The following is a 17,641-nucleotide window of genomic DNA, read 5'->3' as shown; positions in this document are numbered from 1 at the left end:
TATTAATCTTTTCAGTTGAAAATTCCTCTCTTCGGTTGATTTTTTAAATTAAAAAATTTCTTTAATCACCATTTCGTTGAGAATTCGTCTTTTTGGTAAAAAACTTGTCCATTTCATTGAAAATCTATATTTTTGTATTAAAAAATATATAATATAAAAGATTTGATCAGAATAACAGCGGAAATGTTGAATTTTCAAAAAAATAGATCGTTTTCAACCAAGAAATATAAATTTCTAATCAAAACAGTGGAAAATTCAAACAAAAAGTAGGACTTCCATTCCAAAGAGACGACTTTTTAGCAAAATTGATGAATTTTTGTAAAAAAAAATGTAGATTCTCGACGAAAATGTTAATTTTAATCTAAGAAATATTTAATTTTCGACCCAAAGAGACTTTTTTAACAAAATTGTTAAAATGTCAACAAAATAATTAAATTTTCAATAAAAAAGAATTAAGTTTTAACCGAAGATGATTAAATTTTATTATTATTAAAAACGAAAAAAAGGTGAAATTTCCTAAAAACTGTAAGTTTCTAATTTAATCTTAAATTAATCAATTTAAAACGTTTTGGACTCAAACATATCACTGTCGAGTTTTGCAATTAAAAAAAAATAAAAGTTTAAATACGGAAATAAAAATTTAATTAATTTCTTATTTAATTTAATTAAAAAATCATATTATTCCCTCCAGAAATAAGACTTTTACTAAAGTTTTATTGCCAATCTTTCCATTTTAAATGGAACACTTGATTACATTTATTACTTTATACAATAATTATACAATATATGGCAGATAAAAATCCTATCAATAGTACCAATATTTACAAATATTCAGCAAAGAAACAAAAAACAAACAAAAATTTTTTAAATTTCTACTCTCAATACATTTGTTTCTGAATTGTCCTCCAATCGAAAGCACTTTAACTGGCAAATGGATTTAAATTCTTGTCGTAATCGTCATCGTCGTCCTTGAAAGGATTTTTCTCGTCGCCGTCGTATTTTTCGTCGGCAAAGGGATTTTTCGCTTCATCGTAATCCTCGCCCGCGAAAGGATTCGAGGGAGCGATCGGCGTTTTTGGAGGGACGAAAGATTTCTGGGCAGGTGACGATCTTGGAGAAATGCTGTTCATGATCCTCGCCTCCTTGATTTGCACCGGGGAAGCTCTTTTCGAATTCCCTTTTGGAGTCGAGAATCCACTTCCGCCTCCAGTTATATTCGCTTCCAGGGAGGACGAGTAAATATCCGGTTTTGCGATCGCTCGAAAAATGTCGCTGCTGATTGGCTGATTCGGGGAAGCCTCGATTCCTCGGCGCGGCTCTGATTTCACTGAAGAATTCAAGAAGTTTGAAAGGAACTACAGGACTCAAAGAGCAAAAAAAAACTCAAAAATAGGGAAATAAGTTTTTTTTTTACGAAAGGGGGGGAACATACGTAATGAATTTTCAACTAAAATGGTGAATTTTGAATCAGAATAATTGAATTTTCGACCAAAGAGATGAATTTTCAACTCAAAAGATTAATTTCTACCAGAAAAGTTTAATTTTCAACTAAAAAAGATCATTATTTAAGCAAAAATTTGTTTCTTTTAAAGTATGAAATATTCAATTGCAATAAGTTAAATTTTTAATGAAGAAGATTACTTTCCTAAAAAAAATTATTTTCAATAGGTAATTTTCTTACGAAAACGGGGGGAAATACTATATGAATGTTCAACTGAAATGGTGAATTTTGAACTGTAATCATTGATTTTTCGACTAAACAGATGAATTTTCAACCCAAAAGATTAATTTCTACCAGAAAAGTTTAATTTTCAACTAAAAAATATCATTCAACCAAAAAGTGAATAATTCAATTTGCAGTAAAAAAATTAATGTTCAACAAAAACGATTAATTTTCTAAAAATTATGAAATATCCAATTGGAATAAGTTAAATTTTTAATTCAAAATATTACTTTCCTAAAAAAAAAAATAAATTTCAACACAAAAAAAAAAGTATTTTAACAAAAATATTTACAATTCAAGAATTTTTGAAATGAATTACAGGGATTAGAGAGCCAAAAGAGCTCAAAAAAGGGAAATAGATAATTTTTTTACGAAAACGGGGGAAAATACGATATAAATGTTCAACTGAAATGGTGAATTTTGAACTATAATCATTGACTTTTTGACTAAAGAGACGAATTTTCAACCCAAAAGATTAATTTCTACCAAAAAAAATTAAATTTTCCACTAAAAAATATAATTATTCAAACAAAAAGTGAATAATTAAATTTTCAGTAAAAAAATTAATATTCAACCAAAAAGATTAATTTTTAAAAACAAAATTATGAAATATTCAATGGGAATAAGTTAAATTTTTAATTAAAAAGATTACAATCTTAAAAAAAAATAACTTTAAAAAAAAGTTAGTTTTCCATAAAAGTGTTTAATTTTCAACTAAAATTGTAAATTTTTAATGGGGATAGTTGAATTTTAAACCAGAATGGTGAATTTTCAATCAAGAAGTTTAATTTCTACCAAAAAAATTAATTTTCAATTAAAAAAAAACATAATTCTTCAACCAAAAAATGAATAATTAAATGTTCAGTGAAAAAATTAATGTTCAACCAAAAAGATTAATTAATTAAATAAAATTATGAAATACTTAATTAGAATAAGTTAAATTTTTTATTAAAAAGATTACTTTTCTAAAAAAAATAACTTTCAACACAAACAAAGTCTCAAAAAAAATACTTAAAATTCAAGAATTTTTTAAAGGAATTACAGAGATTATAGAACAAAAAGAGCTCAAAAAAAGTAAATAGATCATTTTTTTACGAAAACGGAGGAAAGTACGGGAAAATTTTTCAACTAAAATGGTGAATTTTTAACTAGAATAATTGAATTTTTGACAAAAGAGATAAATTTTCAAGCCAAAAGATTAATTTCTACCAAAAAAGTTTAATTTTCAACTGAAAAAGATCATTATTCAACTAAAACTATTAATTTTTTTCTAAAATTATTAAATATTCAATCTGAATAAGTTAAATTTTGAATTAAAAAGATTACTTTCTAAACAAAAAAATAACTTTCAACGCAAAAAAAAAGTCTTTAAAAAATATTTACATTTTCAAACAAAGTTATGAATTTTCAACCCAAAAGATTATATTCTACCAAAAAAGTTCAATTTTTAACTATAAAAGATAATTATTCAACCAAAGAGTGAATAATTAAATTTTCAGTGTAAGAATATAAATATAAATTCATATAAAATATAAATAAAAAACTAAATTAAATTTTTAATTTAAAAGATTAATTTCATTAAAAAAAAATTAATTTCACCAAAAAAGTCTTTCAAAAAATATTTATATTTTCAAACAAATTTATGAATTTTCAACCTTAAGATTATTTTCTACCAAAAAAGTTTAATTTTTAACTAGAAAAGATCATTATTCAACCAAAAAGTGAATAATTAAATTTTCAGTAAAAAAAATTAATGCTCAACCAAAAAAATTAATTTTTTTGTTATAAAATTATAAAATTTTCAATTCCAATCATTTAAGTTTTTAATTAAAAATATTACTTTCCTAAAAAAAAATAACCTCCAACAAAAAAAAAAGTATTTCAAAAAAAATATTTACAGTTCAAGAATTTTTGAAAGGAATTACAGAGATTAGAGAGCAAAAAGAGCTCAAAAATAGGGAAATAAGTAATTTTTTTACGAAAAGGGGGAAAATACGGAATGTGTGTTCAACTAAAATGGTGAATTTTGAACTAGAATATTTGAATTTTAAACCAAAGAGATGAATTTCCAACTCAAAAGATTAATTTCTACCAAAAAAGTTGAATTATCAAAAGAAAAAAATCATTATTCATCTAAAAAAATTAATTTTTAATTAAAAAGATTAATTTCTTTTAAAAAAATAACTTTCAACACAAAAAAAAAGTTTTTAAAAAATATTTCCATTTTCAAAGAAAGTTATGAATTTTCATCCGAAAAGATTAATTTCTACCAAGAAAATTTAATTTTTAACTAAAAAAGATCATTATTCAACCAAAAATAATAATATATATAATAATAAATATAATAATAAATAAATAATAAATAAATTTTCAGTAAAAAAAACAAATAAATGTTCAACCAAAAAGATTAATTTTTTTTATAAAATTATGAAATATTCAAATGGAATAAGTTACATTAATAATTAAAAAGATTACTTTCTTCAAAAAAACTTTCAACACAAAAAAAGTGTTTCAAAAAAATATTTACATTTTCAAATAAAGTTATGAATTTTCAACCCAAAAGATTAATTTATACCAAAAAAGTTGAATTGACAAATAAAAAAAACGATCTTCAACCAAAACGATTAATATTTCTCTAAAATTATGAAATATTCAATGGGAATAAAATAAATTCTTAATTAAAAATATTACTTTCCTTTAAAAAAATAACTTTCAACACAAAAAAGTCTTTCAAACAAATATTTAGATTTTCAAACAAAGTTATAAATTTTGAACCCAAAATATTAATTTCTACCAAAAAAGTTGAATTTTCAAGTAAAAAAGGTTATTATTCAACCAAAAGGATTCATTTTTTTTCTAACATTATGAAATATTCAATTGCAGTTAGTTAAATTTTTAATTAAAAAGATTAATTTCCTAAAAAAAAAACTTTCAACTAAAAAAATCCTTTCAAAACAATATTTACAATTCAAAATTTTTTGAAAGAAAAAAAGAGGGATTAGAGAGCAAAAGGAGCTCAAAAAAAAGGAAAGATTATTTTTTTACGAAAAGGGGGGGAAGGGAATTTTTTTCTAAAATTATGGAATATTCAATTGGAATAAGTTAAATTTTTAATTAAAACGATTACTTTTCTAAAAAAAAAAAAATAACTTTCAACACAAAAAAAACTAACTCTCAAAAAATAGTTTAATTTTCATCTAAAATTGTAAATTTGTAACAGGGATAGTTGAATTTTAAACCTTAATGATGAATTTTCTTCAAACATGAAGATTTATTTCATACAAAAAGGCTAATTTTTCACATATTTAATCCATTTTTAAACATATAGTTAAACTTCTAAATAAAAAATATCAATTTTCACCCAAACAGTTGATTTTTCATCCAAAACAGAAGAATTTTCAACCAAAAATAGAATAGTTAAAGTTTCTGTTAAAAATATAATTCTTAACAAAACCAAAATTAATATTTAGAAAAATAGTTACATTTTCTACTGGAATAGTATTCTTAGTTCAAAAAATTGATTTTCAACAAAGTAGTTACTTTTTCATCCAGATATGAATTTGAGTAAATTTTTAGTAAATAAATCCGTAACCTAATCAGGGTGACTGTTTTAATCTGTTTTAAAATTTTTCCAGGTCAATAAAATTTAAAAAATAATTTTAAAAATAATTTAAAAGTTAAAAAATTTATTTTAAAATTTTGAAAAATATAGACGTTGTTTTATTATTTTTTAAATTTAAAATTATTTTTGAAATTATTTAAGAACTTCAACATAACTTTTAAAATTAATTGAATTTGTCCTACCACTTCTAAAACATCCTGCGACTAAAAAAAGCCGTCAAATTTGGATTTATATATAACAATTGAACACTTATTATTTGTAAAAAAAATTAGAGTAATTTTAAGAGATATTTAGAAGTTTTAAAAAGATTCAAAATTAATTTAGAACTTAAAATGATGACAAATAATTTAAAATACATGTGTGTAATTTAAAACAAAATGTAGATTTTTGCGGATTTCAAATAACAAATTTAGAAGCTTTCTAAGAATTGTGAAAGGTTCCAAAAGAATAAAAAGATTTTCTTAATATTCCTAGGAAAATTAAAAATGTTTTTTCATTTTGAAAAATGATTCAAACAGAATATATAAAAAGATTTTAAGAGATTTCCAGAATTGTCAAAAAAGACACTGGAAGATTTTAAGGATTTTTGAAAAATGTGCAGGGTGATTTTCTAAAAATTGTGGGAAAAATTCTATTAATTTTAAAATATGTTTATTTAAAAAGTTCTGAAAAAAATTCCACACGCTTCGTTTAAATTACTTGACATTTTTTTTTTAAGATTTCTAAAGTACTTTGGAATTTTTAAAAATAAATCTTCTACAATTTTTTGAATACTTTGAAATCCCTTTAAATTAAAAAAATAAATAAAAAACTCTATGACATCTTTTAAAACATCCTCAAATATTTTAAAATCTTCTGAAATTTCTTGAAATTTTATTAAGTCTCAGATTGAAAATTAGAAGACTTTGGAAAATTTTATAAGGGTTATTTAAAAAAATTCCAAAGTACTTTAGAAATCTTTAAAAAAAAGTTCTAGGTATTTCAAAAGACTTTTAAGGATTTGAAAAATTGGAGAGAATTTTAAAAGATTCTAAGGAATTTGAATTGATTTCAATAATTTAGTATTAGATTTTAAAAGATTTGTAATATTTCAGAGTATTTTTTAAATTTCAAAGAATTTTCAAAAGCTTTAAAAAATTTCCAAAGACTTTAAAAGATTTGTAAGGATTTTAAATATTTAAGGCTGTTTTGAAAGATGTCAAGGAATTTTCAATTTATTTTTATAATTTAAAGGAATTTTGTAGAATTAAAAAACTTTTCGGAGGGTTATTTAAAAAAATTCCAAAGTACTTTAGAAATCTTTAAAAGATGTTAAGGTGTTTCAAAAGATTTTGAAGGTTTCGAAATATTTGAGAGTATTTTAAAAGGTTCCAAGGGATTTTCAATTGATTACAGTAATTTTATATGAGATTTTGAAGGATTTCATATATCTTAGGATATTTTAATAGATTCCAAGAAATTTTCAATTAATTTCAATAATTTAGAATGAGATTTTAAAGGATTTGAAATATTTTAGGGTATTTTTAAAATTGCAAGGAATTTTGAAGAGCTTAGAAAAATTTCAAAAGGTTTTAAAGGGGTTTAAATATTTTAGGATGTTTTCAAATATTCCAAGGAATTTTCAATGAATTTCGGTAATTTAAAGCGATTTCAAAGAATTTTAACGATTTTTTTTCATATTTACTGGTTGAAAGTGGAACTACTTTGTTAAAAATTTAGTTTTTTTTGTTGACATTCATCAATTTAGTTGAAAAAAATTGTTTCCTAAAAATTTAACTATTTTGTAGAAAATTATATTTGTTTTTGGTTAGAAATTAATTTTTTTGAAACATTAATTTTTTGTATAGAAAATTAGTTGTAGTGGAAAATAAATTTCTTTTGTTCAAAATTCATGTGTTTTATTAAAAATGCATTTTTTTAGTATACAATTCAGCCTTTTAGAGAAAAATTTAACTATTTTGATGAAAACAATTTTTACAATTTTTTTTTAATTTATATATTTTATTCAAAAAATTTTTTTGCAGTTGGTCTAGAATTCAAATAATGTGCAGCGAAAATGTTTGAAAAAAATGTTTGTTAAATAAAAATAATGTCCCAGTGCATTCCTACTGACCACAACAAATTATTATTCATGCACAATTAAATTATACATATAATTATTGTTGGAAGTTTGAAATATCTGAAAAGAAAATAGTCTAAATTTTATATTATTTTATATTATGTTATATAATATAATATATATTATAAAATTTTTCATTTATTAATTTAAATTAATTTCGGATTTTCAAATATTTTAATAAACATAATATTATGTGTTTTAATGAACGAAATTTGTTTCCTTGTTTATTATTTATTATTAAATGTATTATTATTAATTATTTATTAGTATTTTTATTATTATTTATTATTATTATCATACTTTATTTCAAGTACAAAAAATGAACATTGTTAAAAATGATTTTTAAAATTGTGAAAAATATGCTAATGTAGCGCTTATATTTTTTTCATTAAAAGATTCTCTGCAAATCTCATTGGTACGTTTTTATTAAAAAAAAAATAATAAAAGTTTAAGTTAAAGTTTAAGTCCCTAAATAGAATTTTTTAAAATAAAAACGTACCAATGCGATTTGCAGAGAAATAATAGTTAATAGTTAAATAATATTTGCAACTATTACCTAAAGTGAGAGAAAACAAAATTTAAAGTCTACAAAACTATTGTTAAATAAACAATGAAAATTGTGATTTATTTATTTAAAAAGTTCAACTCGAGTTCTTTTCCAAAACTAGTTATAATTAACAATACAAGATTTTCCTCGATTTTATCAATCATTTTTAACGTTTATTTTTTAGCTTAAAATAACTTTAGTTTATGTTTAACTTAAAAAAAAGGATAATCAAAATTCCCTTTTCCTCTTAAATCCTAAGCTAAATTTTATGACAATAGTTATGACGGAAAGCAAATTTTTTAATTAATTTATTAAAATTAATTAAATTTGTTTACAATGTATAATTTTAGTTAATTTTTTTAAACTTACAAAATTGTTAAACTAAAACTGTTTTTAAATTCTGCAAAAGAAAAAAAAAATTGTCCTAAAATCTTCCAGAAAATAACTTAACATTTTCCTAATAATATCAAGAATATTGTTTGACTCTAAAAACCTTTCCAAATTCATAAAAAGCTTCTTTTTTAGAAGATTGTGAAAAATCTACAATTTTCTCAAAAGTTGCATAATTTTCAAATTAACAATTATTTTTTAATCCTTCTAGAACGTTATAAATGTATTTATAATTTTTTTAAACACTTCCAGATTCTTTTTCCAACAATTGTTGGAAATACTTTGAAATCTTTTAAAACATTATCTTAAAGTTAATTTTCTAAAAATAAAAAATCATTTAACATTTTTATGGAAATCTAAAAAAAATTCATTCTCTTGAAGCCTTTATTATTTGAATTTAGCTTCCTTTTCCAAAGAATTAAAAAATCTACAATAATAAAAATGAAGTTTCACACAAGTTAAAAATTAACTTTGAATTGTTTGAATACTCTTAAATATTTATTAAGCATAACAGAATTTTTGTTGTTGTAATTTTGTAATTCTCATTCAATTTTCTTTTAGAAGCACTGTTTCAAAATAAAGAAATCATTTGAAAATTAACGATGAATCTTTAGACTATTTTACTTCTACAAAAAAAAAATTAATCCGAAAAATTTATATATTCAGTTAATTATTCTTTAAAAAACACAATTTAATCATTTAAAATGAAAATAAACATTAATTGATCATTCCTTTCTGTAGATTCGATTAGAATAATTATAATCATTAATTGAAAATTTAAGTGTCCTGATAGGCGAGAATACATAAATATAATATGGATAAAATAGCAAGTTGCAAATTATTTTTAAAACTTAGTTCCTATGATGCGATTTTTTTTAGAATAAAACCCTTAAGTTTATGTTTAATTTAAAACCAAGTATAATCAAAATTCTCTTTTTATCTTAAATCATAAACTAAATATCATGAAAAGAGTTATGCCTAAAAGCAAATTTTCAAACAAATTTATTAAAATAAATTAAATATGTTTGCAATGTATAATTTTAGTTCATTTTTTTAAACTTGAGAATTTAAAAATATATTAAGATACCATTTTTTTATAATCTAAAGTATAAGGACGTTGTTTGGTTTTATTAAATAACGCCAATTATTCACAGGTAATATTAAAAGTAAAATAATATTTTAAAAAAAAGAGCAACACTTTAAAAACAAGAAGCTTTTGCCATTCTTTAACAATATCTTGATCATTTGGTGCTTTGTAAAATTGAATTTTATTAGCTTTGACCTGCTCCCGATGACTTTTTTTATCTTGATTTACAATCAAAACAAACGAACTTCACCATTTTTGTTCAAAATTTCAACACTGCGTATGTATGATCTAAAAGCGTTTTTTCAGTTGTTTTTTTTCACTTAAAAAATGACAAATGTCGCAAACATCACTCAAAAAACACAACGATAATAAAAACTGAGCTTTTAAAGTGGAACTGTTAAATTTTAAAATTGAAATTTAGAAGTTTTTAATTAAAAAATTTTGTATTCAAATGCTCAATAATTTAAGCGTATAAAATTAAAAGTACTAACATATTTCAATCTAAAAAAATATAAATCCACGTTATCATTTTCAATTCTCTAAATTAAAAAATCAATCAATGAACTTTAAAATTTTCAAAATTATATAATTTTAAGGAATTTTAAACTAGAAACATCAAATATCGAAAAATTGAAAAAATTTTAACTGAAAACTTCTTAAATTAGAAATTCAATGATTTTCTTTTTAAATAGTTTAAACATCCTTGGAAAGCTTCAAAATTGTATTCCAAAATCTTGAGAAATCTAGAAGTTGTTTTAAATTGGTTTTTAAATTAAAATTATTTTAGAATTTTTTTCAGAACTTCTAAATATCTGTCAAAATTAATTGAATTTTTTCTACAATTTTCAGAAAATCCTGCAAATTTTAGAACATTTCTTTACAATTTGGATGTATAAATAACAATTGAACCTTTATTATTTGTAGGCGAAATTTGAGTAACTTTAAGAGGTATGTAGAAGTTTTGAAAAGATTCAAACTTAATGTAAAACTTTAAATGATAGCCTTATATAAAACAAAATTTAGATTTGCCCACATTTTAAACAAAAAAATTAGATTCTTTTCAAGAATTGTGTAAGGCTTTAAAAGAATAAAAACATTTTCTTAAGATTTCTAAGAAAATTAAAAATGACTGTTCATTTTGAAAAATTATTTTAAGAGAATATTTAAAAAGTTTTTTAAAGATTTAAACAAAATTTTCAAAAAAGATTCTAGAAGATTTTAAGAAAACTTTGTAAAATTTGCATGATAATTTTTAATCTTTTTAAAACTCCAAAAAATCCCTTAAAATTACTCAAATTATTTCTACAAGTGTTCATTTGTAAAGAATACATCAAAATTTAAAAATTTCACTTACAAATTAAGCATTTTTTCAAACATATTTGCTTTCAATTTACTTGTCTTAAATAAAAATTCAAATATTGCTAAATATTAAATAATTTATCTTTTTTGTAAATTAAAACTTTAAAATTGAATGGGCTAAGAATTGAATACTTTAGACTGAAACAATATTTAAAATCTAATAAAATCCTTTAATTAAGAATATATTATTATGAAGTTATTTTTAAGTTTTAAATAGTTTATAAACTTTCAGACACACCTTCACATTTATTTAATCACTAAGACTTTCAAATTGAAACCGTTTAAGTTTTAATGTTAAAATCTGAAAATTCTTAAATTTTGAACTGGTCTAAAATCGTTTTGTCAAATCCTTTGTGTTCAGTTTTTATGACTTAAAGTACAGATAAATTTTAAAAAATGATTTATTTATTAAATAAAAATGTTTTTATCCAAAATTTTCAACATCAAAGGCTTTTTTTATTTATTCAAGTCTTTAAGAAAGCATTTAAAAATTCTTTAAATTAAAAATGTAAGCTTAGAAATAAAAAATTTAAAGTAAAAAAATATTGAATTACGCATTTTAAGCTAAATAATAGAATCATTGAAAAACATAACAATTCCGCTAATTATTTTAAAAACTGTTAAAATCGAACGTGGACAGATTTTTCATCTACAAATTTGTAAAATTCCCAGTAAAAAAAATTCATTGTCATTTGTCAGTTTTTCCCGATCTCAAAAAATCCCCGGTTTCGCGGTCCAGCAGCCACCCTGCATATGTCAGAATTTAGGAGAATTTAAAAGAATTTATGATTTTTAATATATACAAATTTAAAATATTCAAATGTATTAATTTATCAAAAAATCAAAACAAACAAAAAACAGTTTTTTCTACTTTACGACATAACTCTAACAAAATACTGGTATTTTCAACAAAATAATTATATTTTTAACATAATAGTTGAATACTCAACCTAAAAAGACAAAGTGTCAACGAAAAAGTGTCATAGTTTATATTTTAATAAAAAAATAATTAAATTTATACAACAAAAGAAAAGAGTTTCAAAACCAAAGAGGAATTTCAAAAAAAAAATAAATAAAAGTTTATATAAATTATTGAACCTTCAAACCAACATAAAAATTTTCTTCACGAAAATTCAATTTTCAAACAAAAAATATGACTGTTCAACAAAAAATTAATTTTCCACTTAACTGATGTATTTTTACGCAAAGATAAAGGAAAATTTAAACTACAAAAGTAATTTGTTTACAAAAAAAAAACGCGAATTTTTAACTAAAAATATCAATCTTAAAAATGGAAAAATTCCATTTTCTGTTCAAAAATGAATTCTAAACAACAAATAAAAAGTATTTTCCACTAAGCAGTTAAATTTTCAACCATACATAAGCCTTCAAAAAAAAAATTTCAAAATATAGTTTAATTTTGACCCAATTTTGATCGACCGAGATAACTTTTGAACTTAAAATATAAATCTTTATCAAAAAAAGTGATTTAACCAAATGTTTTAGACAAATTAGTTGAATTATCAAGCAAAGCAGAACAATTTTTAACCATAAAGTTGCATTTTCATACAAAAAATGAAATTTCTTCTATAACAGATGAAGTTTAAAAAAAAAGATGAATTTTCAAAAAAATAGTTGAATTTTCTGTTGAAAAAGATTTTAGTCGAGTTTTCACGATCAAACTATGAATTTTTTAACAAAAAATAATTTTCTACCCAAAAAATTAAATTTTCAATTCAAAAAGACGAATTTTTAACCAAAAAGAATGACTTTTCAACAATATAGTTCAATTCTCTAACAAACAGTTGCATTTTTATCCAAAAAATATCAATTTTGTTCTAAAATATATGAATTTGCAAAAAAAAAACAATTTTTTTCATAAGTGGAACTTTCATCCAGAAAATATTTCACTTCATTTGCAACACCAAAATATAAATTTTAAACAAAAAGTAAATTTTCTACGAAATAGTTAAGTTTTCAAAAAAGTAGTATTTAGTATTTTAGTAGTAGCTTAATTTCTAACCGAACAGTTGCAATTTCATAAAAAAAAATTTAATTTCTGCTAAAGCCGGTAAACTTTAAAATAAAAAAGACAAACTTTTAAAAAAAAGTTTAATTTTCAACTGAAAAGTTAACGAAAAAATGCAATTTTCTATTAATTAAAATAAATTCTGAGATTCTCCTAAATTCTCAGATAATTTATTTCTGGGTTATATTCTCGGTAATATTCTCATTCTCATTCTCTGCCAGCACTGACTTAAAGAGAAAAGGGTTCGATAATAGTGGAAAATGGGAAAATACTGGTTAATAATATGGACCCTGGAATGAAAACTGAAGAAGATGCAGAAATGGAAAATTAATCATACCTAGAGTTGAATTTTTACCCTCGGTTAATCGAATTTTCGCTTCGGCTCCGGGTCCATAAGCATTGTAAGGATTGCTCAGTTCTTTCGCCTTCGAATTCTGACTTGTTGGTCTGTCGTCAGTGATAACTGTTAATTTTTTGAACACCCCTCGGCCAAAGTAATCAGCGACTAGGGAAAATGGATCCTCGGCTCGATCGAGAAGACTGTGGAAAGTTTCGTGAAGATCTCTCGATTGCTCCTGGGCTTTTATAATGTCGAGCCACTTTTTATTGTCTGGGAGACAAGCCGGACACTCGTTTTCATTTTCCGAGAAACTCTGGAAGCAACTGCAAAAAAAAAAGAATAGAAATTTCATATTACAAATGTAAAAAAGTATAATTCCAAATTCAAGAGAAATATTTATAAACAATTCAAAAGAAAAACGCACTGCTGGTGATACGAATGCTGGCACATGAAATGGACTGAAGGCAACTCGAGATCCTGATTGCAAGCGATGCATTTCGAGCTTTGAAAAATAATTGTATTCGTCCTGATATTGTCGATCTCCTGCCTAATTTTCTGCGTATCGACTCGATACTTCTCGGTTAATTTTGCATCCGCTTGGGTTTGTTCGTGTTCGGTTCTGAGAACGCTGTTTAGGTAAGAACGAACATCTCCCAGTGAACAAGTCAGTGAAGTTGAAAGAGCGTCCACAACCATTAAAGGTGACATTAATCTTTCCTCAGCTAGAATCAATTCAATTTTAAAAGATAATTAAAAATCGGCGAAATGCGCCTGAAAAAAGGGTTTCGTAGCCTCGTCTCGAATCTCGTCTCGAGCTCGTCTCGAGCTCGTATCAAATCTTGCCTCGTCTCGAACTTAGCCTTGAATCTCGCCTCTTCTCGAATCTCGCCTCGTCTCGAATCTCTTTCAATGAAAAAGTACGAAAAACGGTTTAAGCCTGGAGCTACGAAACCCTGAGAATTCTGTGGTCAATTTGGGACCGTTCAAAAACTACATCACACTAACATCAGGGGGAGGGGGCATAACATATTCATTCGCGATTTGTGACGAGGGGGCGGGGTAAAGCAGAATATGAGATCACAGATGGAAAATGTTTTTAAAAAATTCCTCTTTTTTTTAGTGGTTTTAAGAAAATTTCTTCTTTTTCTCCTGTTTTCGCTATTAATAATAAATATTCCGTATGAATAGTTGAAAATTCGTTCTTATTTTGTTCAAAATTAATTTTTTTACTGGAAATTCATGTATTTTGTTAATAGTTCGTCTTTTTTAGGTGAACGTGAATTTTTTCGAAAATTTATCTTAGTCTGAAGATAATTAATCTATTTTAGTAGTAATCGCATATTTCTTGAATAAAAATGCAACTGTTTGCTTGCAAATTCAACAATTTTGTGAAAAAGTAATTATTTTTTATTTAACATTCGTTTTTTTTTAAGTCGAAAATTCAAATATCTTAGTAGAAAATGTATCGCTTCATTAAAATTCATATTTTGACGATAAAATTCAAACTGAAATCTTGTTTGGCTGAAAATTCAACAATTTTTTTAAAAAATTTGTCTTTTCCATTTAAAAATTCATCTGTTTGAAGAGAAATTTAATCTTTTTTGGATGAAAATGCAATTATTTTGTTAGAAATTCAACATTTTTGTTAAAGAATAATCCTTTTTGGTTGTAAATAAAACTGTTTGATTGAAAAATCGTCTCTTTGCGTTGAAAATTCAAGCAACTTCACAGAAAATTGATTTCTTATTGAAAAATGTTTCATTTTTTATGTTGAAAAATCAAATTAAATTTTTTGTTGTTGTAAATTACAATTTTTTTCAAAAACTTGTCTCAAACATTCATTTGTTTTAGTAAAAATTTCGTTTTTCTTGACTAAAATGATAAAAAGTTAAACTGAAATCGTTTTTAGATTAAAATTTAACAATTTTTTAGATATTTAAAAAATTTTTTTTATTTGAAAATTCATCTGTTCTAGTACAAATTTCCTCTTTCTTTGGCAAAAATGGAACTGCCTGGTTGAAAATTCAACTATTTTCCTTCTGGTTGAAAATTCGTTGTTTTTTTTTGTGTTGAAAATTAATTTTTTACTCTAAATTGAAGTTTTGTATTATTCGTTTAAAAAATAATCTATTTTGTTCAAAAGTTCGTCCTTTTTCGTAGAACATGTACTTTTTCATTAAAAATCGCATTTTAATAATGAAAAGTCAAACTGAAATCTTTTTTGAATTAAAATTTTTAAAAATTGGTCTTTTTTTATTTAAAAATTGATCTGTTTTATGATAAATTTTATCTTTCTAGGATAAAAACCTAATGATTTGGTTGAAAATTCAACTTTTTTTTAACAAGTTATACTTTTTGTTTGAAAATAAAATTTTTTTACTGAAAATTCATTTTTTTTAGTAGAAATTTCATCTTTCTTGTTTAAAAATTCAACTGTTTGGTTGAAAATTAATCTTCTTTGCTTGAGAATGCAAGTATTTTCTTTGAAACTTTGACTGAAAAGTCGTATTTTCTGTTCGAAAATTGAAGTTCTGTACACAATATTTGTCTTTTGGCATTAAGATTCAACAATTCAGGTGATTTTTTTTTCTTTCATGACTGAAAAATCTTTATTTGTCGAAAATTCGTCTTTTTGGGTACGAAATTATTTTTTCTGTGTATGAAATTTAATCTTTTTTTATTGAAATATAAAATATAACACATTTTTGTTGCTAATTCATAATTTTATGTTTGAAATTCAACTACTTTATTGAAAATTAAATTCTGTTTTGAAAACTTTAACATTTTGTTAAAAATGCATCGTTTGTAGTTAAAATTATAGAAAAAATCTTATTTTAAAAATAATATAAGACTAAAATGCTGGCATTTGAATTTGAATGGTCCGGAAAAATAAAAAATTGCTCAAAGAAAAATCAGCAAATTTTGAAAATAAATTTTTCACCCTGCAAAACATGTATTATATTAAATACAAAAAATTACCACCCGGTTTCAAGTCCCATTACCTATTATTTCTGGAAAGTATAAATTACTTATATTTAAATCAAATAACAAAATTCTAACTCTAAAGCTAACAATTTTTCAACTTAAAGTAATAAAAACTGAGCTACAAACCATTTGAAGCAATTTTAATTCATAAATATTAAAAATTAAACCATTAAATTTTTGTTTATATACTAACCACTTCTTAAATTAAAAGTTAAATTATTTTCGCTTAAATAGTTTTAAAATCTTTTAAAATGTTCCAAATTTTATGTGAAAATCTTTAAAAATGTACATGTTGTTTTACATTTAGTCACATTTGAAATTATTGTTGTAATTTTTCAGAACCTCTAAACATCTTTTGAAACGATTGAAGTTTTTCCCACAATTTTAAAAATAAATTTTATCAATGCTGTAAAATCTATTTCAATGTTCTCTTAAAATAAATTTTTCAAAATAAAAAGTAATTTAAAATCTTTCAAGGAATCTTAGAAAAATGTCTGTTATTCTTTTGAAGCCTTTCGTAAATCTTAAAAACCTTCTAAATTTTTTGTTCAAAATCTGCAAAAATCTATATTTTGTACATGTAGAAACTTCGTTTAAATTATTTAAAATCATTCCAAATTTTTAATTAATTTTGAATCTTTTCAAATCTTCTAAATATCTCTTTAAACTACTCGAATTTTTTCTAGAATGTATAATCGTTCAATATTTATTATGCATCAAAATTCAACAATTTTATTTGTCAATTAAATTTTTTGAAAGGTAACAATTAAAATTGTAAAGTTTAAAGTTTAATTTTGAATATTTGATTCATATCTAAATATTATACAATTTTTCTATTTCTTAATTTCAAATTTAAGACTAAAACAATATTTTTAAGCCTTTAATTATGAATATATTATTTTGAAGTTATTTTAAAATTTTTAGTAGTTTATAAGGTTTAAATAGGATGTTTATATTTATTTAACTACAAAGACTTTCCAATTAAAACAGTTTAATTTTTAACTTTAAAACTGGGAAATTCTTAAATTTTGAACTGAATCCGAATCGTCTTTTAAAATCAATTAAACTTATTAAGCTGAATAATATCATAATTGAAAAAAGAGAAAAAATTAACTGATTAAAAAAAAATGCACTCTCATTTTCCGGGTTTTTTCGGTGTCATAAAATTCCCGGGCATTTTCCGGGTTTGCCGGTCCAGCTGCCATCCTAAAAATAGCGTGACGTAATTTTTAAAAATTCCCTTTTCTAATTACCAATATGCGCAAGAATGTCTGCTAAAAGTTTCGGCGGTGCTTTTTTATTTCTAGCGACGCTCCATAAAGCTTGGACCCACAAATTTGGATCCTGACGACCAAATCGATTACAAGTTGACAAAACTTGTTCGCTGTCGCCTTCTCGTAACTGATACTGAAGGATTTCCTGGTAACTGTGAGAACGAAT

General features: G+C 23.1%; 1 protein-coding gene across 1 annotated transcript in view; it reads right to left on the bottom strand.

Moving 5' to 3' along the window:
- Nucleotides 1–694: 694 nt before the first annotated feature.
- LOC117171869 (vacuolar protein sorting-associated protein 11 homolog) overlaps nt 695–17,641 on the bottom strand; it is a 70,021-nt gene continuing 53,074 nt past the window's right edge. Inside the window, exons 13-16 of the mRNA XM_033359510.1 lie at nt 17,455–17,627; nt 13,641–13,938; nt 13,214–13,539; nt 695–1,327 (exon numbers count right to left, since the gene is read on the bottom strand). Of these exons, the coding sequence (XP_033215401.1) occupies nt 921–1,327; nt 13,214–13,539; nt 13,641–13,938; nt 17,455–17,627 (1,204 nt within the window). The 3' untranslated portion in view covers nt 695–920. The remainder of the gene's footprint in view (nt 1,328–13,213; nt 13,540–13,640; nt 13,939–17,454; nt 17,628–17,641) is intronic.

This window comes from Belonocnema kinseyi, chromosome 1 (assembly GCF_010883055.1).
Source record: "Belonocnema kinseyi isolate 2016_QV_RU_SX_M_011 chromosome 1, B_treatae_v1, whole genome shotgun sequence".
In the NCBI taxonomy this organism is placed as follows: domain Eukaryota; kingdom Metazoa; phylum Arthropoda; class Insecta; order Hymenoptera; family Cynipidae; genus Belonocnema; species Belonocnema kinseyi.
Note: the sequence above shows the minus strand (reverse complement) of the source record. Positions and strands in the feature narration are given on the sequence as shown.